General features: G+C 36.4%; 4 protein-coding genes across 4 annotated transcripts; 1 reads left to right on the top strand and 3 right to left on the bottom strand.

The window, feature by feature from the left end:
- The first annotated feature begins 127 nt into the window (after positions 1-127).
- Positions 128-1,145, top strand: LOC127796256 (chitinase 2-like). The gene has a single exon (XM_052328309.1). It carries the CDS (start codon positions 175-177, stop codon positions 1,087-1,089), a length of 915 nt encoding a protein of 304 aa, XP_052184269.1. The 5' UTR covers positions 128-174; the 3' UTR covers positions 1,090-1,145.
- Positions 1,146-1,480: 335 nt separating this feature from the next.
- LOC127796257 (histone H4) lies at positions 1,481-2,510 on the bottom strand. The gene is made up of 2 exons (XM_052328310.1): positions 2,363-2,510; positions 1,481-1,986 (listed from the first exon to the last, which is right to left on the bottom strand). Exon 2 carries the CDS (start codon positions 1,965-1,967, stop codon positions 1,656-1,658), a length of 312 nt encoding a protein of 103 aa, XP_052184270.1. The 5' UTR covers positions 1,968-1,986; positions 2,363-2,510; the 3' UTR covers positions 1,481-1,655.
- A 4,610-nt stretch (positions 2,511-7,120) lies between these two features.
- Positions 7,121-8,665, bottom strand: LOC127798015 (zinc finger protein CO3-like). Its single transcript, XM_052331287.1, has 3 exons — positions 8,291-8,665; positions 7,634-7,810; positions 7,121-7,537 (listed from the first exon to the last, which is right to left on the bottom strand). The coding sequence occupies exons 1-3, from the start codon at positions 8,645-8,647 to the stop codon at positions 7,340-7,342; spliced, it is 732 nt and encodes a 243-aa protein (XP_052187247.1). The 5' UTR covers positions 8,648-8,665; the 3' UTR covers positions 7,121-7,339.
- An 11,755-nt stretch (positions 8,666-20,420) lies between these two features.
- Positions 20,421-21,628, bottom strand: LOC127796233 (chitinase 2-like). The gene has a single exon (XM_052328272.1). The coding sequence runs from the start codon at positions 21,590-21,592 to the stop codon at positions 20,678-20,680; it is 915 nt and encodes a 304-aa protein (XP_052184232.1). The 5' UTR covers positions 21,593-21,628; the 3' UTR covers positions 20,421-20,677.
- Positions 21,629-22,124: the final 496 nt, after the last annotated feature.

Raw genomic sequence — 22,124 nt, 5'->3', positions numbered from 1 at the left:
CTGCCATTACGGCACGGCAAGCCAGCCAGCCAGCCCTAATATCATCTCTCATGTTCAAAAGAGGCATAGTATATAAGTAGATGTTATAAGGATGGCTTTCCTCGTTAAGGCTTCAACACAAGAAAGCAACTTTGCCTTTGGCCTAATAAACCAACCATACACAAATACTACTACATGGAGATTGACAAGCTGTTGATGATGAGGTTCTTCCTGGTTCAATTTCTCTTCTTCTTTGCCCCAATCCAAGCGGCCAATTCAAACCTCTTCAGAGAGTACATAGGAGCAGAGTTCAACGACGTCAAATTCTCGGACGTCCCCGTAAACTCCAACGTGGAAGCCCACTTCATCCTGGCCTTCGCCATCGACTACACCACCTCCTCTTCTTCCCCCTCTCCCACCAATGGACAATTCAACATTTTCTGGGACTCCGATAATCTCAGCCCATCTCAGGTCTCCTCCATCAAAGCCCGACACTCTAACGTCAAAGTGGCTCTCAGCTTAGGAGGAGACAGCGTCGGCAATGGCTATGCCTACTTCAATCCTTCCTCGGTCGATTCGTGGGTTTCCAATGCTGTTTCTTCGCTCACCAACATCATCAAAGAGTACAATCTGGACGGCGTGGACATCGACTACGAACACTTCCAATCCGATCCCAACACCTTCTCCGAGTGCATAGGAAGGCTGATAGGAAGGCTCAAACAGAACGGGGTCATCTCCTTCGCCTCCATAGCTCCGTTCGACGATGACCAAGTGCAGAGCCATTACTTGGCTTTGTGGAAGAGCTACGGCCATCTCATAGACTACGTCAACTTCCAGTTCTACGCCTATGACCAGGGCACCACCGTGGCTCAGTTCCTGGATTACTTCAAGACTCAGAGCACCAACTACAAAGGCGGGAAGGTGCTGGCCAGTTTCATCAGCGACGGAAGCGGTGGGTTGTCGCCGGAGAATGGATTCTTCAAAGCTTGCAGCAAGCTGAAGAGCCAGCAACAGCTGAATGGGATATTCGTTTGGTCTGCGGATGATTCAAAAGCCAGAGGGTTTCGCAATGAGAAGCAGTCTCAGTCGCTGTTGGCAACATCTCGTTAGTAGTAAAGTAGTTTATAAAATAAAATTGGCTGCTATGCCTATGCCTGTGTCTGTGATCTATTATTATTACTATTACTATTAATATTATTATTAGTGATACACTATACATGTAAAATGTAATGTAATGCAATTCTCTTTGCATACACTGTTTTTCACTCCCTCCCTGTATCCACAACCATAACTCCGTCCTTACTGCAATTTCCTGCTTCTGCTTCTGCTTAAACATAACATCTACATTAATAATAATATTTCCCCCTTTTTCTCTTTTCTTTTGGTATTAATAAGACCAATAAAATTACAAAAGCTTTGACTGAGAGAGAGCAATGCGTTCAAAATAACACCATAAAAAATCAAGTGAGCCCTAAAAAAAACCCTTTGTCGAGAGATTAAATTAAAACAAAAGCCTTCAAATATTACTGCTTTACTCAGTATTTCAAATTCCAAGCTATAATTTCTTACAATAAATAAGGAATGCAGAAAGCCCAGACATTACATTAACTACGCAAAGAGAAGTCAAAATCCAAACCCGACTTCTTGACAGCAAGACTTTTTTTGCGACAAAAACCCTAGCCCCCAAACCCGTAAAGAGTCCTCCCCTGCCTCTTCAGGGCATACACCACGTCCATGGCGGTGACGGTCTTCCGGCGAGCGTGCTCCGTGTAGGTCACGGCGTCGCGTATCACGTTCTCCAGGAAGATCTTGAGCACTCCGCGAGTCTCCTCGTAGATCAGCCCGCTTATGCGCTTCACTCCTCCCCTCCTTGCCAGTCTCCTGATCGCCGGCTTTGTGATTCCTTGAATGTTGTCCCGGAGCACCTTCCGGTGTCGCTTCGCTCCTCCCTTTCCCAGTCCCTTGCCTCCCTTTCCACGCCCCGACATTCTCGCCTCTGCTTGGTTTCTGAGAAAAATACCATAACCCCCGGGTTAGCGAATTCAACAGATTCGCGGAAATTGATTCAAAGCACCTGATAAACTGATTTTGCCCCAGTTAAGCCAAGGAAGATTCAAAATAAATATCAGAAGAATTACGATTAACAACGCATCGAAAAGCTTGAACAAGAATTCAGATCTCCTTTGTCTGTTGGAATCGACATGAATAGGAAAAATTCGACTACGAAACAACTCCCGGTGGAGGATACAGCAAATTAAAAGATCAAACAAAAACGCAGGCACACAAACACAAATTGGCGAACCGAAGCAGCTTGATGTAAGAATCAATTACGAAAGAAATTGCATCAAAACTAAACAGATAGTACTTGCCGAAGTTAGGGTACCTTAGATTAGGAGACTCGATTAAGTACTGAACTAGCGAGTAACTTGTAGATATGGCAGTAATCAGGTTGCTAGTAGCATATATATAGAGCGAGGGGTTAAGGCTCCGATCTGTCCGGTCGCCATTGATGAATTTAGAGCAACGGCTGAGATGAGTGCTCCGGAGTCACACGGATTGATGACGTCTGAATGTTTCAAACTTTTCAAAATGCGAGGGAAGCTAACCTCCACTCCAAGCCGTGGCGGGGAAATTCTCTAAACTTTTTTTTTTTTTTTTTTTTTCGGTCCAAGGGTGAGTTTGATTGTATGGGTGAAATTTGGGTGAAAAAAAATAAATTTTAAAAAATTGAATTCTAGAAAAAAATGAATATTTGAAAAATGATGTTATATTTTCCATCTTTTAGGGTGCGTTTGATAATGGTAAAAAATAGGGTGAAATTCATTTTTCATTCAAATTCTAAAAAAATTGATCAAACAATTTTTGTTTTCCCATTGAATTCGAATTCTATCTTAATTCAAAAAATAAAACTTTTTCTTAAAATCAAGGAATTGAAATTCTTAAGGAGTGGGGTGAGAATTAAAATTTCACTCCATTTTCCACCCTTAGTGTTTGATTGATAATATTTTTTTATAGATTTTGATAATTTTTTTGGCATTTCGTGTTTGATAGGCATTATTTTTCATGAAAAATGTGTCATTTTTCATAGAATTCAATGGTAAAAATATATTGAAAAATATTGAATCATGTACAGAAAAATCAAAATAATAACTAGGTTAACTAAATCATTTCTCCAAAATAATGAAACCACAAAATTAAAAACTTTTTGTTTTTTAAATTAATTTGTACGTGATTTTTCATTTTTTATTTCTATACGTTTGTATTGGGAAATTCTATTCACAGTCACCATTTTACTCTCCACGACCACTTTTTAATATACTTAAAATACTCACTTTTGAAAAATCATTTTTACCCTCACTATTGCAGCCATTTTCTCCCTCAATTAACTGCTCGCCAACCATACGCGACCCCCCATTCACGTCGGAGATAATGCGGCAAAGAACAAAAAGTGAATAGAAATACAAGAATAGAATAACACATACACATATATATACACACACATATATACATCTCCGCATACACAAACATATATACATTTACACACAGATACACACACATATATATATATACGTACACATACATACATATAATGAAAACGGAAAAATGCCTCCCCGTTCACAATCGGCGTTCACCCGCTCGCTCGCTCACCTTCTCTCTCATTGCCCATCTCTCTCTCTCGCTCACTTGCCCTCCTTCTCATTCGCACGCGCGCACACATATATATGTATATACACACACATACATTCATATAATGAAAACGGAAAGCAGCCTTTCTGTTGACCTACCCGTCACCGCTCATTACTGCTGACCCACTTGCTCGCTTGCCTTCTTTCTCGCTACCTCTCTCTCTATTTCGCTCACTCGCCCTTCCTTTTGTTCGCTCTCTATCCCTCTCTCGTTGTAGATCTACTTCCAGGGGAAGTTGAAGGGGATGAAGATGAGAACACATTAGATTCTCCCAACCACAATGGTTTATATATACAAAAATGAATTTAATCCAACGATTGCTAGACATCATTCACGACAGATTTCGACGATCAGAATTGACCATCAAATTAGCCTTGGCCTAGTGATTTACATATCTAAAAATAAACATGATCTAATGGTCGAATTTTAGTAAATCTAGATTTTAATACAAAATACCTACCCACAAGAAGGTCATCGAAAACCTTACTAAATGGGTCAAACCTCATATGTTGTAAATCGTTGAAGGAAATAGAGGTGATGTTTGAGGCGATGGTGCTTGCCGAGGTGGCTTTAAAGGATGAGTACGATAGTGCTAATTATGCAATGGAGCCAATAACTTGTAATGGGGAGACAATAGTTAAAAGGAAAAAAAGATCTTGGTAATAATGGCTAATGGGAACAAAGTTGATCATCGTCAACATCGAGGGTAGAGAGGAAGGGTTGGCATTGGAGAGAGTGATGGGATCGTTGGAGATGACCAATGAAAATGAAAGGGAAGAGAAACGGCTAAGTGAAAAGGAAGGTGGAAGGATGGAAGTATTGGTTTGGTTATTCCATTATTCTATTATTCTTCTTTTATGTTCGGCCAAAAATGATATTATTTTATAATTTTGGTCAATTTCATTATTTTTATTATCTTTAATTTAAAAATTAAATTAAAATTAAAAAATCAAAATTTCTTAAAAAAAAAAAAAATCAAATCGAACTGAAATTTTGCAAAAATTGAAGTTGGATTATTTGAGTGACACCAAAAGTTTGCACACCCCTGGGTCTCTCCAATCAATGCAAAATTGCCAATAGCTATTAATATTATGCCAACCACACATCAACATTAAACAATATTTATATTTATTAATAGCCGTACAAATGTGGACATTTTTACTATATTATTATTATTCCTTTTGCCTTCTATTTGAGAATGATTTTGATAAGAAATCTATATCTAGATAAGATTAATTTCAATATTTATACATATTCATCTTTTATATATATATATATCTATTATGAGGTACATGGTTATTGATTTGTACGTGTAATTTGTTTTCAGGTTGCAGACACTAGGGATTTGAAATGGATGAAATGGGCTTAAGTAAGAGATACCAGGCTCAAAGTTGCAGGCCCAATGGACCCACGATCCAGATCACCTGACTTCATATAATTAACATGATTATTATAAAAAAAATAAATAAACACAACATACAAAGCAATTTGATGGTTAGGATCTAAAAGTGAAAAAAATTCACACTAGCTAATTAAGGGTAAATTAAGAATCTCATCTCACACTTCTTTGTTTTCATTTTAATGATCATTGTTGAAACTAATTAAATATAATTATATATATATGTATACGTATCATATATAAATAACCCCTATAATATCAAACAATGCGAGGTTTAATAAGTAAAATGTATTTAAGTTGCAAAAATAATTTGCTTGCAAGGACTCATCAATATAAGTATAAATTACGTATAAGAAATAATTTTCTTTTAATCCTCACAAAATAAGGAAATTTCAAGAAAATGAGGGGATGGAACCAGATTTCAGGGGTTTACATATATAGTTGAGTTGGATTTGTGACAACAGATATGATCAATATATAGTTTAAATTATAAGATTAGTTTTGGTTGAGTCTGGTCTTATGTTCAAAACAATATATAGTTGACATTGTAATAAATATTTTATTAGGAGTGAATTGGTCCACTACTTTATGCTAATGCTTTTCATGTGCAGTGAGGCAGTGAGTGGGTATGTATGTATATATATATATATCCTTCCTTCCTTTCTTCCTTCCTTCCTTCCTTGCTTTGTTAATGCTTAAAGAGGAAAAGCTCGTGTCTTTTAGTTGTACTAATGATACATCCTACACATGCGCCCCCATAAAATGTTAAATAAATAATTGATGATTCATATTTATTTATGGAAATAGAGGGGACAAGACACCCACAAACTATATAATTCATTTAATACCCATTAAATATAATTTTATCATAATTTGATTAGCAATGCCTTCTCCAAATGTGATGATAATTAAGAAACTTTGCCAAAATTTTCACTGTATCTATTGACTGACATATATATATAATACTAAAATATTATATAAATACAAAAAATTTAATATTTTATTTGACATTATGAGAGTTTAATGTAAATCTCATCGTTGATATATAAGTTGTCGCTTTAACATTAATGTGCATAATCCTTGTACGAGTTATCTAAATATAAGATAGAATATTAAAATTGTAGGTAGAAATAGCGTTTTCATAAGTAATACTTGCTCTTAATTTTTGCTAATTAGATTAAGTTCCTGTAGTGGTTACAATTTGTCCTCGGGGGGGCATGCTGACTGTTCATCGTTGGTAAAACGCATTAAACTAGCAGAGACTTGTGTAAAATATCATATCATAGTGTATGTATGTATGTATGTATGTACAACCATGAATTTCATCATCATAGTGGGTGACCCACCGCCGGCCGACAAGAATAGGCAGAGCCGTCCTCCCCACATCTAGGGGGCTGCCCAACCAGTAGCCTTTATTAGCTAAACAGTATTTGGGGAGGAGATTCTGATAAAGATATAAGTTACGCTACTACTCATCAATCATAGCGTATTAATTTAATATCTATATATATATATATAAAAGCTAATTAAGCAACTCATAATCGTAATTACGGAGTAAATTAACAAGAGCGACCAAATGATTAGCTTAAAGAAGAGTAGTTTAATGTTTCTGTTGTCGTTAAATTAAGATATAATTAACGGTGTCCATGTGTTGCTTCCTTGATTATTAATTAATTAATTTATTGGTGTGGTGCGCTGCGGGTTGCAGTTTCTGTTCCTCATCATAATAATGGAATTCTTTTTGGTTCTTTTCTAATGTTTATAAGACGAGTAAAAGGCTTGTGGACTGAGCGGCTGTTGGATGGATGTTAAGTCGGCTGTAGTCAAGCAAAGGTTGTATTTTCTAACAGTACATCTGATTTAAGCAAGCAGATCGAAGCCGCATGAATATATATATATATATATATATATATAGACTTGTTTTGCAGTATATGTTTGTTTGCGTGGGCTTTTGTTCATAAGCTCAACTTGTTTACAGAATAAAAAATTAATGAAATCAGATGTATGGATATGTAATTAATTAAAACATTATTGATTTGGAGATGCTCATAGTCATAGTCATAATCGCAGTAGATATCTAATTAATTAGTTTCCACCCAAGAAATCAGAAGCCTCCAAATTGTCACTTGGTATGGTAATACACACAAATCAACCATGCCTTTATGCATATTTGGAATACGACTGAACTGACTACTGAGATATGCATCATCACAATAAGAAGCAAAGCACTCTGATTTTGCTAATATATATAGATATATATCTCATTAAGATCAATTATGGAATTAAATTGGCGGAAAATAAGTCGAGAAGGTTGATCCAATTGTCATCAATATCGTCATCGTCTTCCTCGACTGCACCTGCGTGTTGGTTCCATTGGTTCTGGCCGGACCTGCTCTTCTCGATTTCATCGTTCCGAGCAAATCGCCCTCTGATCCGCGGCCTACTGTCAGCCAACGTCTTCCTGCATGCATACTGATAATTATTGGTTTTAGTATCTTACTATGATCAAATAGTTCATCAAGTTAATCAATGGCGGACCTATATATATAGCTAGCTTGATTAATAAACCTGAATCTTCTTGTTGAAGTTTCTATGGCTTCTCTTGCTCTTATATCTCTCAATCCTCTCCTTCTTCTCCTCAGGACTGTAACGGCAAGCTCTGCTCATGCCTTCTATGATGCTGGTACTGTTCTCGTTCGATAATGGGCTGTTTGATCGATGGTAGTGTTGCCCCACATTAATCCTCTGTTTCAAATGTTAGCAACTAATGGTTGGTTAATATATGTAATTATAATATCAAATGTAAGAGTCGAAAGCAACGATATAGGCCATATAATAATTAAGGAGGAAAAAGAAAATGAATATGCAATTTTATTGGGAAATACTATTGGTCAGGACAGAATGTTCAACTCCAAAAGGTAATGAAAAGATGTATGTTACGAGAAAAACAACAGCCACCAATTGCAGTTTTAGGATCATCTTTTCATATGAATTTCAATCATATCCCACTTATAAAATAAGGGTTTTTTTTTTTCTCTCCCTTCCTTCTCTTTTTAACAGGGCATTTGGCATCTAGCAACAGTAACGTCCTCGTGTTGTAGCTTCATCTCCTCTTCTTCTTGCATCCCTTTATGTCTTTTTCTTCCTTAACTACTATTTGCACTGCAACACAAAAAAATACGAGAGAGACTGAGAGAGAGAGAGCGCGCGTTTGGAAATGCTGACCTGCAAATCACCAGTACTAAACACCTTCCTCACCGGACAAGTCTCGGAGTCAATGAAGTCGGCCAGCAGCGACGCCGGAGTCAGCTGGGGAAACCCACAAATATTCTTCTGTAGCGAGTGGCTGCTCACGCTCCTCTGCATCAAGCTCGAGCTCGAGCTCGGGGCCGAGAAGTGACTACCCGTCAGGGAACTCGGGGACCCGTAGCTGCTGCAGCCACTACTGGTGTAGCCTACCTCCGACTTGGCCGCCCCCACCGCCGCCATTGAGTAGAAATCTTCGCCCGTTGGAGGCGGTAAATGACCGGAGAAGTCTTCGGCGCCGTAGCTCATCAGTGGATGGTTGATGTGTCCGTACATGGGTCGCTTGGTATATAGAGAGACAGGTTTGGTTGGGTTTTTGAGGGGTGAAATTAGCTTGTACTTAAAGAGGGTCTGGAGGGTTTGGTTCGTGGATGATGACGTCATCGTCTGGGAAAGCGTTGACTTGGCCCCACGTGCAATCTCCTGTCTAAAGCCGTCTGTGTCTGTGTGGTTGCCCAACTCAGCCTAGGCGGGCCCCACTCAGCCTAGGTGGAGAGGTGCAAATCACGAGGTCTCCCACCTCAGCGGCTGGAGTGGCTCTGCGGAATAGGAATAATTGCGGACACGCCCTGGAAAATATAAGATAATATCAACTGACCCCCTAAAATCCACTCAATATTACAGTCTCAGCCTGTGTTGTAACAGCTGTGAACCACCTTCAAAAGGTGACTGTCCAGCCAGTCCAAATAAGCCTAAAACTCCCCTCCCCAAGTGGATTAATGTGGGATTTCTAAACTACAGTGACACACATCATCTTTACTTTAGGGGTGTAGACCGTGTAGTGTTCCCACTGCGTGGCCCCATCATTCTCGAATTTGGAAGTTAACTCTTTTACTGAATATAACAGTTTAGGTAACCATTTTTAAAAAGTGACTATCCAACTAGCACAAAAGGTGACTTCACTAGATATTCGTAAATTTTTAATAGAGTATATTTACGATTCTATGATTAAGTCTATTAATATTTATAAATTTTTAAATCAAGTATGTTTGTGAGGTTTAACAGATCAATTTTTATTTATAAATCGAGTTTCAAAATTAAGTTTAAATTTAACTCGTTTATTTTAACGAACTCATTTAAATAATCTTTTATAAAACCAAATACTGAGTTGTTTATGAATGGTTCGATTTGATCTTAATTTTACAATAGGAAAATAAAAAGAAAAAGTAAAAATATTACAGGGTTGGGAGATTCATTTGTTGTGTGTGTAAGTGAGAGAGAGAGAGAGATACACTTTGTGAGAGAAAACCTTATTTGCATATTCATATTAGCTTTCTCGAGTGGTCATCAAAAAGCATCAAGCCGAACCCTTACACTTTGGGAACAACCCTTTAGAAGTTAATCATTCCATGCCTAGCCATACACAAACCCAAAAGCAAATATTAATTAACAGAGCTTTTAAGTTACTTATTCAGAAGAATGGAAGCTATGTAACTTTGGGGACAAGGCCCTTCCACCAAAAAAAAAAAAAAAAGTATCTAATTAAATTATAAAATGCATAATCCATTCTCGCAGCTAATGCATTTGGTCAACAAATGAAGTTACAATACTAGTAGAACACTTTTTCAGTGTGGCCCAGTGCTGCATCTCTTTAAACAAAAAAAAAAAAGAAAAGAAAAGAAAAACCCCAAGGATTTTATCTTGGGAGGCATCTGCTAAGAACCAACTTGCAGTTTGAAAACCAATAAAAAGATTGGAGACCCACCCACTAAATTAGAATTCAATGGAAAGAGGAGGAAGGAGGGGGTCGATAACTATTAAGAGCATGCATATATATAATCTAATGGATGCCCATGTGAGCAGCATATAATCTCAATCATTTTCATTAGCTTATTAGCTTAGATTAGATTAGGGCCGGTTGAGTTTAGTGTAATCATCATTGGGATGCCACGAGGTGGCCAAAAGTTCCCAATTTGAATGTCTTAATCTTTAACAAGATAGATATATAGACATATACCAAGTGCGCTAGCTCTTCCACTTTTTATTTTATTTTTTGAAAGATATATTATAATTTTTGGGGCTTTACAAATATTCATTATAATTAACTTATTGTAGTCACTGTCACAATATTTTATTGTGCTCTACTGTATAAAAATTTGTGCAAAATATCATCAAGGCATGGTAGTCTAGTGATAGGTTTTCTGAATAGGTCCGTGATTTTCTGTTATGAATATATTTGAATGTAAGGAGTAAAACGTTAAAGACGTTATTATTAAAGTTTAGTAAAAATATTATTGATTTCACAAATAAACACACACATATCTATAACGCGAGTGTCCATATCAATATGTTCTCATTGAGCTGCAATGTAAGCTTATGCTTCCATCAACTTCGTCCCTTAGGTCATCTCCCTTCGCTATTTCAATTCATGAAAGTCAAATATATGGAGCCAACCTCAAAATCAAGTCTCCAATGGAAGTTGTCAAGTCAAATTTTAATCGCTAAAAATTTGGCGAAGCTCAAAAGCATTGCCAGATGTGACGAAGGAAATTTGAGAGAGCATCATCGTCATCTCAATGCAGAAGAGCCGACCAACTGAAGAAAAAAAATATTTAGACACGACGACAACAGATTTGTAGAAGACTGCCAGAAAAGAGAAGATACTGATGTAGCAAAAGACAAAATCAATTACTAGATCCAACGAATTGTGGTGACCGGTTGACAACAAGCAAAACAACGGGTGACGGTGCCCCCACCTCAGCTTGTTGTTCATTGTCTAGATTGGTTTGTGAATTTTTTCTTTATTTTTTATTTAGTTGTGTATTAGATAAGTGATATTGTGTATTTGATTATTGATTATGTATATGTATGTTTTGATTATTTTATATATTTTATTATTGATTATGTTTATATTTGTATTTGATTATTTTGTGTAGTGAAAATTACAAGTAAAGTAAAATAAATAGAATTAAAATTTATTAATAAATAAATAAAATAAGAAGTAAAATAGAAAAAAAAAATAGTGAGTGTGATTAGAATACGTACAATTTTAAAACCAAAATAAAGAGTGAATTGCTTATAATATAAGGCTATGGTTCCTATTTCAATCCCTATTATATTATAAACAATTTACTTCTTATTTTAATTTTGTATAAAAAATTATCCATACTCCAACTATACCCTTTTTAAATTTTAAATTTTATTTATTTATTAATAAATTTTAATTTTATTTATTTTTTCACACACAAAATTAATAATTAAATACACAAATTAATCAAATATACACATATAAAAAACAATAATCAAATACACAAAAAATTAACTAAATACACAAATTTTTAATATCACTCATTAGATACATAAATCAATACAAATTTCCCTAACATTATATTTATATACATACACAAACCCAGATGCTGGTTCCCAGTCTGCTCGTCGCTGGTTGCTGCTGCCTGGTCATCGGTCGCCGCCGCTGTTCTCCTTCTGCCGTCCCTGCACCTTCCCTTCTTAGGCCGTCTTCTTCGAATCTGCTGTCGCAACGTCTAAAGCTTCTCTTCTCCGACCATCTTCTCTTCTCTGGATCTAGTCACTGCAGCCTTCTTTTCTCGGCCTCTTCCGCTCAGATGGCGATGCTCCTCTCTCAAATTTCCTTTGCCACAAGTGGGGATTATTTTGGGCTTCACCAGATTTTTGGCGATTGAGATTTGGCTCGGTAAATTGCTTTAGAGGGCTGATTTTGGGGTTGACTCCCTATATTTGGCTTGACGAATTGAAATAGGAAAGTCGTTGGAGATAATCTAATAGGGATTGCCATTCGAGATGGCCTTACAGCATGGGCAACAAAGTTTGTCTCTATACCCTCCATATTTTGCGTACGAGTTGCCACAAAGTTAATTTGGTCATTCTCAACCAGGACTTTTGACCATATATCAATTTTGGTGTTGCTTCTATTCTGGGTTTTCTTCTTTTTCTATTTTGAATCTCACGATTGCAGTCAGTGAGACTACTTAATTTTTTTTGAAGTTAATTCCTGTCTCTTTCTAATTATTTTACTTTAGGAAGAAAGAAGAAAGATGATATGAACCCACTAATTTTTGTTCACTCTCTCAGTTTCTATTTTCTTCTCATTCATTTCTAAATTATTTATCATCAATATTTTTGTAATATTAATGTGGTAGATTTTTTATTTTTATAATATGGAAAATGTTAATCACATGTCATGTCGGCCGCATTAGCTAGATTAAAGGAATTAATTAATTATTCTTGTCACTAATTTTCATCTGAAATAATAAATTAAATACTCTCGATAATACATACAACCATGAACATGAAAATGCCTAATATATAAATATATAAATTCTTCAAACATAAAGAATATATGTGCCTGAGGGAGCATCTTGCACAATGATGCATGGTTTGAAATGAATGAATAATGTCCAAAAACTGAAAACTGAAAAAATATAGAGGGCAAGAGAGAGAGTGGGGTGGGGGATGTCCCATAGCACGATCTTGGGTGTACGTAGTAGGACCATGAAAATCATTTCTCTGTATCGCTTACACAAGATCCATTCTCCATCCAGTCTCCCTGTCCAAAATCATCATCATCTTGTAGACTATTCTGTGCATTGCTGCAAGCATCTAGTAGTAACTAGCCATTTCATTCTGGTTCGATCCAAGCTTCTTCTGTTGGTGATCCCTAACCAAAGCCATAAGAATTATATACTTATATATATATATACATATATGAAAAAACCCACCCATCATAACCAAATCTCGGCACCAATGTATTTGATCACCTCCACCTCCTTAAAATATCTTTTTGCGTGTAAGTGTAAGTCTAATAATATTCTATTATTGAGATTTATTAATAGTATCTTAAATGTCTGATCTTATAAGTTTTAAATAAAATTATCATCTATAATCTTCCGGATGAGGCCACGAGTTAGATAGGATTATTTAGATATATCTTGATGTCTCTTGAAATCCTAATCTTACCTTTTTAGTTACCAAATAAAAATAAATAAATATAGTAGTTGAAATAAATAATATGTTCATTGCTTGGCTAGCGATTTAGTAGGAGTTCTCGTAAAGAAATTCTGTGGAATTTTTTCAAGGACTAGTAATATTTATTGGTAACAGGGATCATATTAAGTTCCATAAGTACTTAAAATTACATGAAGAATCATTGGTAATGTAAATAGGAGCAAAAAAAATGGGTTACTACAAACAGTTTTAGGCGAATTCCCATAACTATGACTTAACTATTGCGTAACGTATCGACATATCATGTCTAGATATTGGGATAATCAACTTGGGAGTGCTAATTTACCAGCTTCATGCATGTAATGGGTACTGTGTATGTAATGGGTATTGTAAATTTGTGATCGGATGAGAGGATTTTCCTTCACGCCAGATGAAGCACATTGAGAATTTGTTTGACACTCCACCAAAAAGAAAAAGAAAGAGAGGCGGGAGGAAAATGATTTAACTATTGTTGTACACGAAGAGCCTTCTTGAGGGATGAAACCCACTTAGAATTATCTGCCACTCAAGCAAGATACATAGATAATGCACGATATAGGCGGAAAGTTTGAGCAACAAAATTGACGGGGGCATAACACATATTTGCTGTCCCTACAAAGCAAAGGGCTCTGCGACCAATTGGAGATAAGGTGATTTGGATCCTAGGATTGCTTTTCATGAATCAGTGAGTCAGTTCTATCTCTTGAGCCCCCAGGGCGTAGCACGGTTGGTTGTGGGATGGTAGATTGGTACCCAAGGAGCCAGGTTCGAGTCTGGCCAGCCGCAGTGTGGGATTTCTGCTCCTCAGGGGTGGGGTCCTTGTGGGCAGCCAGCACTGGGCCTCCCATTGACCATGGCCGCCGTGTACCTGATTTACCTCTTCTCTCGTGACGTGGGGCAGTCAGAGAAGGGCCCCCGGGGTGAGGGATTTCACCTTTTGGTACCCAAGTTCTATCTCTTGAGTATTAAAGAGCTTTTATGAGGATGGTCTCGAATAGTTTTCAGAGGCAACCGGCCACTACATTGATCCATGCTCACCGAAACCTAAGAAGCAGCGTGGAGTCAAACCCTATTATTGGTTGATGCGGTTTTCCACATCATAAACATGTACCTTAAAGAGTTTGGATGGATAATTAAGCAATTGTACATGTCTGTTCATTTTGTATACAGATATAAGGTTTATTTACATAAAAATTTTGTTTGTATAGTATTCTCTTTTAAGCAATATTGCCCTGACGGTATAGAAGGGCTCGACTGCTGCGCTATGTTGATGAAGAAGTTGGGATACCTCTTTTGCTTTGGCTTGAGCTTGCATGACTATTGCTCCAGGTCGATGCTTTTATGTTGTTGCGCTTCTGCTCCTTTTTGTTGTTGGTCTTATGGTCAAGCACGAATGCGTTTTGGCCTTTCCACGCAGGTTACAGCCCGTTGTTGTCATCTTCTAATTCCCTTTAAGTAGGATATGTAAACTAACTAGTTTAACACCTCTTTATTGTGCCGGGCTTACTGCATTATATGATGGGACGCCTTGTTGGGAAGTTCTTCCACAGTCTGTTTTTGTTTCCTTCTAGATCCATTGGGTTGGCTTGTATGAACCTCCCCTTGTATGGTTTTTGTTTGGGCATCACCCGATTCACCCCCGTCTTTAATAGAAATCAAAATTACATGAATAGATATATGTGGACCCAATGGAATATCAGTCTTACCTAGCTAGCTATCAGTGCCAGTGAATGCAGAACGACACATTTTTCTAGAAATCATGCTGGTTTGAGAATGATGTTCTGATCCATCTAACATGAAGAAATTATACAAGGTGGGCGATTCTTCTAGATGGAAAAGGGCAACAAGAAAAGATCATGAAGATGGCTTCTGTTAGATCCCATATATTATTAGTCAACATGTACCACAGTCTCTCCACTAGAATGCATCATGAATTGAGTGATTGATCAGCAAAACATGTGGTTAAAATGTGCCATCCGCTTCCATCGTAACCTTGTTGATGTGATCAGATCATATTATTAATTCAGCTTAATTGGAAGAAGCAGCAGCAGCAGCTAAACATGTCATAGCGTAGTGTAGTGTTGTGTTGTGTTGGTGCCTTAAAACCCTAGAAATGTAACACAAGAAACCTATACACTACTTCTTCTAACTGAACTTGGATTCCCCTATTTCTGGATAAGTCAATGGAGGGATGGGTTTTGGACCTTTTGGCCGTGCCTGCCCTTCTAGTGTGGACAAACCTTACAACCTAAGAGTCAATGCCAAGGAGACCCTTTCGGTTCAAAAGCAAAAGTATATTTTGAAGTGGGCACAGTATGGCCTAACTTTTTTACTCTCGCGCAGAGGCATCAGTAAAGTTTGGGAATGAAACTTTCTCTATGCTATTATTGACTCATGCGTTTGCCTCGGTAACAAGATTCCTGAATTTGAAAACTTTTCTAGTGAATTTGAAGTTTGAGAAGACAAAACTTAATAATGACTTGTGAAAACAGATCCCCAACTTAATTTCAGAAATGCATTTAATATAACAGTGTGAGATTTAATTACTTTTAAACTTATATTGTAGCTTTGCTCTTACGATCACTTTCTCTTTTAGGGCATGGGCTTCTAACCATGTGTGGTTTGTCTCTTTGATGATAGAAATATGAAGAGATAGTGCGAGAGGGGCCTCTCTTAATAAGCTAGTCAATCTTCCCCACTATACATATCATAGTTCTTTTGAAACTATCTTGTCTTGGGCTTTGACATATACATAAAGAGAATGGAAGATATATATACTTTATGCTATTCTCGAGTGAGTTAATGATACGCAATTTCAAAAAACCTAAAAGAAAAACATTAAGCATTATATATATATTTTTGTTAAAAAATTCTGAAGAAAGTTTATTTAACAGAGAATTGCATGCTCCATGAGCATGTTAAATAGAGAGAAAAATCTACGAATGGGCTCAAATTAAGTCATACATGTAATGGGTCCAGCTGAAGCCACCATTTGTAACTGAGATTCATTGTGTTAATGATATAGCAAAGAATTAAGGAGCTTGTAATGATTAACAGAATCTATGTGCTTGGGTTATTTGACCTAGCTAGCTGCAGGTGCAGGGTACCCTTACCCGAATTCCAACAACAATAGTAAAATCTTGATGATGGCCCAAGCAGCATCGATCCTTCTAGTGCTTCCACATCAGATGTCATTTCGAAAACTCTGTGATCTGAGATTTATTCATTCCCTCGGATTTTCATTTTCATCTGATCTTTAGAGCATATATACCAATAGCAAGGCCATTGGGTGGCCATTTGAAATGTAAATGATAGAGAAAGATGTGGTGGCGCCAGAAGGCTCAACAAAAGATAAGGCATCTGAATCATATATAGGTTTCAAGCACTATGGTCCTTTTCATCGGTCTATTTTTCTGCTAAAGCTTAAAAGAGAACCAACTCTTAATTAGTTCAGCTGTAAAACCGGCTTTCCTTATCTGTTATGTACTTGAGAAAAGAAAATGGTGCCTGGCGGTCAACTCTTGCACCATTTTCTTTTCCATTTTTGTAGTTGGTTCGGTTTGTTTGCCACCACTTCCTATCCCCCCCCTCCCTTTTTTTAAAAAAAACAAATTTTCCTGTGTTTATTTGATGACTTTACTGACTACCCATTTCATGGTGAATGCGAGTTCTTCTTCCCATTTCAACAAAAAAAAAAAAAAAGAAGGAAAAAGAAAATAGGTGCAAGCAAATGTTGGAAGCTTGGTTTTGACTGTTAATACAAAGGGGCCTAAAGCTTAATATCAGCGCAGGGCCTTGTTGGTTTATATTGTAGTGCTTGGGCTAAGCAGTTCTGCTTGGGCCTTGTTGGTTTGCTAATGAACTATTCTCACATACCAAATTCCATTGAGAAAAGTATTTTCAAAGATTATACTGATTACTGAACGCTCTTACCTTTTAAATGTTGCATTATTATTATAGAACTCTTTCCGAACTTAATTAAGATCTAATAGCATATAAGTAGTAAAACATGAATGGGATTGCCAAAAAATGCCCTTAAAATAATGTCATACCAGTTAAGGATCCTTAGAAAAGCACCAAGTAGTTCTTCATTGCCTAAAATATCCTTAATATAATAATACCCAACAAAGTTTGAGCTTACTAAAGTAGATTATTTACCGTATTTGAAAAATAATGTGTGCCTCTTCCTTCACCCTTAGGTTTCTTTCTTCCTTCTTTATTACCGGCCATATTTATTTTATTTCTCCACAAGCTTCAAGATGAAATTTGGTACAACTGGAAGTGGGAGGAGAACATACAAACTTATAATTGGGTGTTATTAAATATTAATTACCTTGGGGGGGTACTTTTTCTTTCAAACCCTTAAAAGGATAGTCAACTAAAATTAACTACTAAAATAATCAAATTATGTAAGCTTAACTTGTGTTTGATTCAATTAAGACTAGAAGTTAGCTCATTTGAAATTCATTCATTCATTTAGTATAAATGAACCAGACCCAAATCTTAATTTTGAACTGAACTTTAATTCAAGCGGATCCTCAACTCGTTTGCAACCCTACCCTTCTTCTTCTAGATGGATAAAGATATTTTATTTTTGTTGACGTTAACAATTTTGTTTGTTGGCCTTTGAATTGTTGTGCTTTGTTGGCTTCCAGCGCTGCTAAATTGACTAAAGCTAGCTAGCTTGCGTTACAGCACTCTCCGGTGCTGACCATCTAATTTTGTTTTGGAGTTTTAATAATAATTGTCAGTGGAATCATTGTCGCCGGAACATCGGCCGGCTGACCATTACTTTTTTATCAGACAACCTCAAATCATCCCAAAATTTAGGTTTGTTTTGGATGCGAAGAAATTGTCCCATGTCGCTGTCTCGTTCGCTTAAAATCCGCTCTTATTTGGATTTCTTAAAAATACGCAAATGAAATGAATGGAATCCCACCCATCCAAACGCAAACGAAGGGGCTTTGCTGAGGTATGGTTATTAGGTTAGGTTGGATCTGCGTCTCGATTTGATTCCATCTTTAGAAAATTTATTCTATTCATTTATATTTAATATACTATGACCGAAGCAAAATTTGATATATGAAATTATTTTTTAACAAATGCATCTTGTTTTTAATAAATATATTTATTCAAAAATAAAATATACTTATTGTATCTTAATTATTTATTCCTTTACATTATTTGTCACTCATTCATTCATGTAGTATCTATTCTTTTTTAAATACATGAAATAAAATTTAAGTTGGGTATCAAATAATTTTTGCATATCTCTCTTGATAAAATGTTCTCCAATAACTATATTTGAATCATAAAAACGATTTGGAGACGTCGTTTCGTTATTTTCGAATCGTTTTCTATTTCGAAAACAAAAAATAAAGCTTGAAACGTTTTTCAAACCTTTTATGTAATTTGCGAAACATTCAGAGATAGTATTTCACAAATTACATACAAAAAATGACAATCGCTCATGCATGAATCCCAAAACTCATTTTTCTCTCTCTTTTTCAATTTTCTTTCTTTCTTTTTCTTCTTTTTGCTTTGTTTTTGAATCTCAAAGTCTTCTATTGCGATCGTTAGAGCTTGCTGCTTCGAGTGCTCTCTTGTCGTTGTTCCCTCACTTCCTCATTTCTAGTTCCATTGCTTTTAGTTCCAATTTGTTCGTCGAAGATCACGCTTCTCTCAATTGTCGAATCCAGAAGATTGAGCATCGTTGTCGGTCATTCACTCAATTTGTTCATCGCTAGTCATTCCCTCTTAAGTTGCCACTGGCTATTACTTCTCTAAGTAACCCCTCTCTCTTTCCATTATACAATGATTGTTAGTGTTCTTTCTCTAAGCTGTGTTTGTGTTTCGTCTGAGCCAAACATGGCAATAGCATTATTGGAGGTTGAATTTGGTGGGGATTGGGAGAATAATAATTTTTCCTCGTTGAAGATGAAGCTGAATACTATTCCGACTTCTTAATTTCTTTTACATTTTTCCTCATTGACGATGAAGCTGAATACTATTCCAACTTCTTAATTTCTTTTACTCTTTCACATGAAAATTGTATTATGTTTAATTTTTGTTTTTTAAATTTAATATTTGTTTTCAATTACTAAGTCATGTAAAAATAATAGAACTTTATAAATATTGTTATAGTTATTTGAATGCAATGTAGACTTTATATTTAGATTTATTTGAATGTATTATGGAACTTATATTTATTGTTTATGTTTGTTTGTATTATATTTAAACTGTTTTTTATATTAAAAAATATATTTACAAAAAATTCTTATATTTTTTTAATTTACACTTTATTCCGAATTTACGTTTCTTTACTTTTATGAAAAAAAATACATTTTTCTCGTTTTTGTTTTGTATTGAAAACGTTTTTCATTTCCATGCAACTTAGGTAACTATTGCTCATGTTTTTTTTTAATGCCTATTGAAGCAAGTACACATTTATATTAATTAGTTGGATACTAAAGTAAATTGCATATATATATATATATGTTTATGCATTAGTTGTAAATGTATCGTGTAATTTGTATTTGATTAATTTAATAACATATAGTATTACAGAGATATTTATCAATCATAAGTTAATATATTCATCTGCTAACATTTATTAAAGTTTTGAGTGAAAAAGAAAAATGAGTACAAATAGAGAGTTGAAACTCCAAAAATATAAATAATAGAAACAAATTAAAAATGAAAAAAAGGAAATAATGAATCATATTGAGGAGAAATATGGTTGAGGGTGAGAAATGAAATGATATGTAATAGAGAACCGTAAGGAAATTAAAATAATATGAAAATTGTTTAATCTTTTATTTATTGTTTTGAAAGAACAAAACACAGGAGAGCTAGCATTAGCATAGTATATGGACTTAAAAGTGGTGGTGGCGGCCTATTATAGTAAGCAACTCATTACTAACTTTGGTGATACACCATTATTTCATTTTCTATTTAATCTAATTAACGAACAACTATCAAATAGGAAGGATAGTGTGATACAAGTTTTTAAACAGTATAGGTATTTTGTGCAATTTTTGAAATGTTAAAAAGATCGGTACTACAATTCTCATGTTTTTACACCAAATTTGAGGAGGGTAGGATGTAGTTTTCATGTTTTTATTGAGAAGAAGCAGAAACAGAGACAGAAAGAAGCATTGGAATCTTCAATATTGTACCCACATACATTTACTACCACTCGTGGTGGTGGTGGTAGTGGTAGTGGATACAGTGAAAGAAAAACAGTACATATATATATTATTATCACTCACAGACAGACAAAAAGTCACACGACACACAACATAGGCTAGATATACAGCAGCCAATTTTTTGTCAAGATTACTTTTAGGGCTGTGCTAACAGTGACTGAGACCGCTTCTCATACCGAAACCCACTGGCCTTTGAATCATCTGCACACCACGCAAAAACCCCATTCAGCTGTTGCTGGCTCTTCAGCTTGCTGCAGGCCGTGAAGAATCCCTTTTCCGGCGACAACCCCTTGCTTCCGTCGCTGATGAAACTCACCAGAACCTTACCCCCTTTGTAGTTTGCGCTTTGGGTCTTGAAGTAATCCAGGAATTGCGAAACGGTGGTGCTCTGGTCATAGGCGTAGAACTGGAAGTTCACATAGTCTATGAGATGGCCATAGCTTCTCCACAAAGCCAAGTAATTTCGCTGGACTTCCTCATCGTCGAACGGAGCTATGGAGGCGAAGGAGATGACTCCGTTCTGTTTCAGCGTTCTTATCAGCCTTCCTATGCACTCGGAGAAGGTTTGGGGATCGGATTTGAAGTGTTCGTAGTCGATGTCGATGCCGTCCAGATTATACTCTTTGATGAGGCTTGTGAGCGAAGCGACGGCGTTTGAAACCCAGGAATCTACAGAGGAAGGGGTGAAGAAAACTTTGCCATCTCCGACGCTGTCTCCGCCGATGCTGAGAGCCACTTTGACGTTAGGGTGCTGGGCCTTGATGGAGGAGACCTGAGAAGGGCTTAGATTATCGGAGTCCCAAAAAATGTTGAATTTTCCGTTGGTGGGGGAGTGGGAATTAGACGAGGTGGTGTAGTCGATGGCGAAGGACAAGATGAAGTGGGCTTCAACGTTAGGGTTTATGGGCATGTCGGAGAATTTGACGTTTTTGAACATGGCCCCAATGTATTCTCTGAAGAGGTTTGAATTGGCTGCTTGGATTGGGGCGAGGAAGAAGGGAAATTGAAGAAGGAAGAGGGCGAGGAAGAGCTTTCGAAGAACCATATCCATTTGTGTTTGGTTAGACAAGGCTTTGAGGATGTAGTTAATTATATACTGAACACGATCTGAATATTATACATATATATATATATGTATAGTTAAAGATGTGGGAATGTGAGGAAATTAAATCACATTTTAGGATTGGCTTGTAGTGACGTACTGGCGGCTATGGTTTTATTTATTTTTACGTTTAAGAATTCTTTTTTCCTTTCATTCTAGAATCCGATTTTGAATTGACTGGATTTGTACATTTGTTTTCTTACGCAATTGAAGAATATTGATGGCCACCTCACCACACAAAAATTCCCCGAATGTTTCAGCTCACTGCAGGCTTCAGAGATCCCATCATCAAGATCAGGCCCAAAACCATCAAAATACGCCCACCTCTTCGGTTATCAACTTATTAATTGTTCATTGAAGCCCCCCGCCCCCCCCCACCACGCGCGCGACTTACTCTCTCCATATGCCAAGGAATGGAAGCCCCTACGGGCATAATATAGTTGGTTCTCACGTAATATATTACACTCAATGATACAAGTTC

The sequence above is a fragment of the Diospyros lotus genome, chromosome 3, assembly GCF_014633365.1.
Source record: "Diospyros lotus cultivar Yz01 chromosome 3, ASM1463336v1, whole genome shotgun sequence".
NCBI classification, from domain to species: domain Eukaryota; kingdom Viridiplantae; phylum Streptophyta; class Magnoliopsida; order Ericales; family Ebenaceae; genus Diospyros; species Diospyros lotus.
This window is presented reverse-complemented; position numbering and strand designations above follow the sequence as displayed.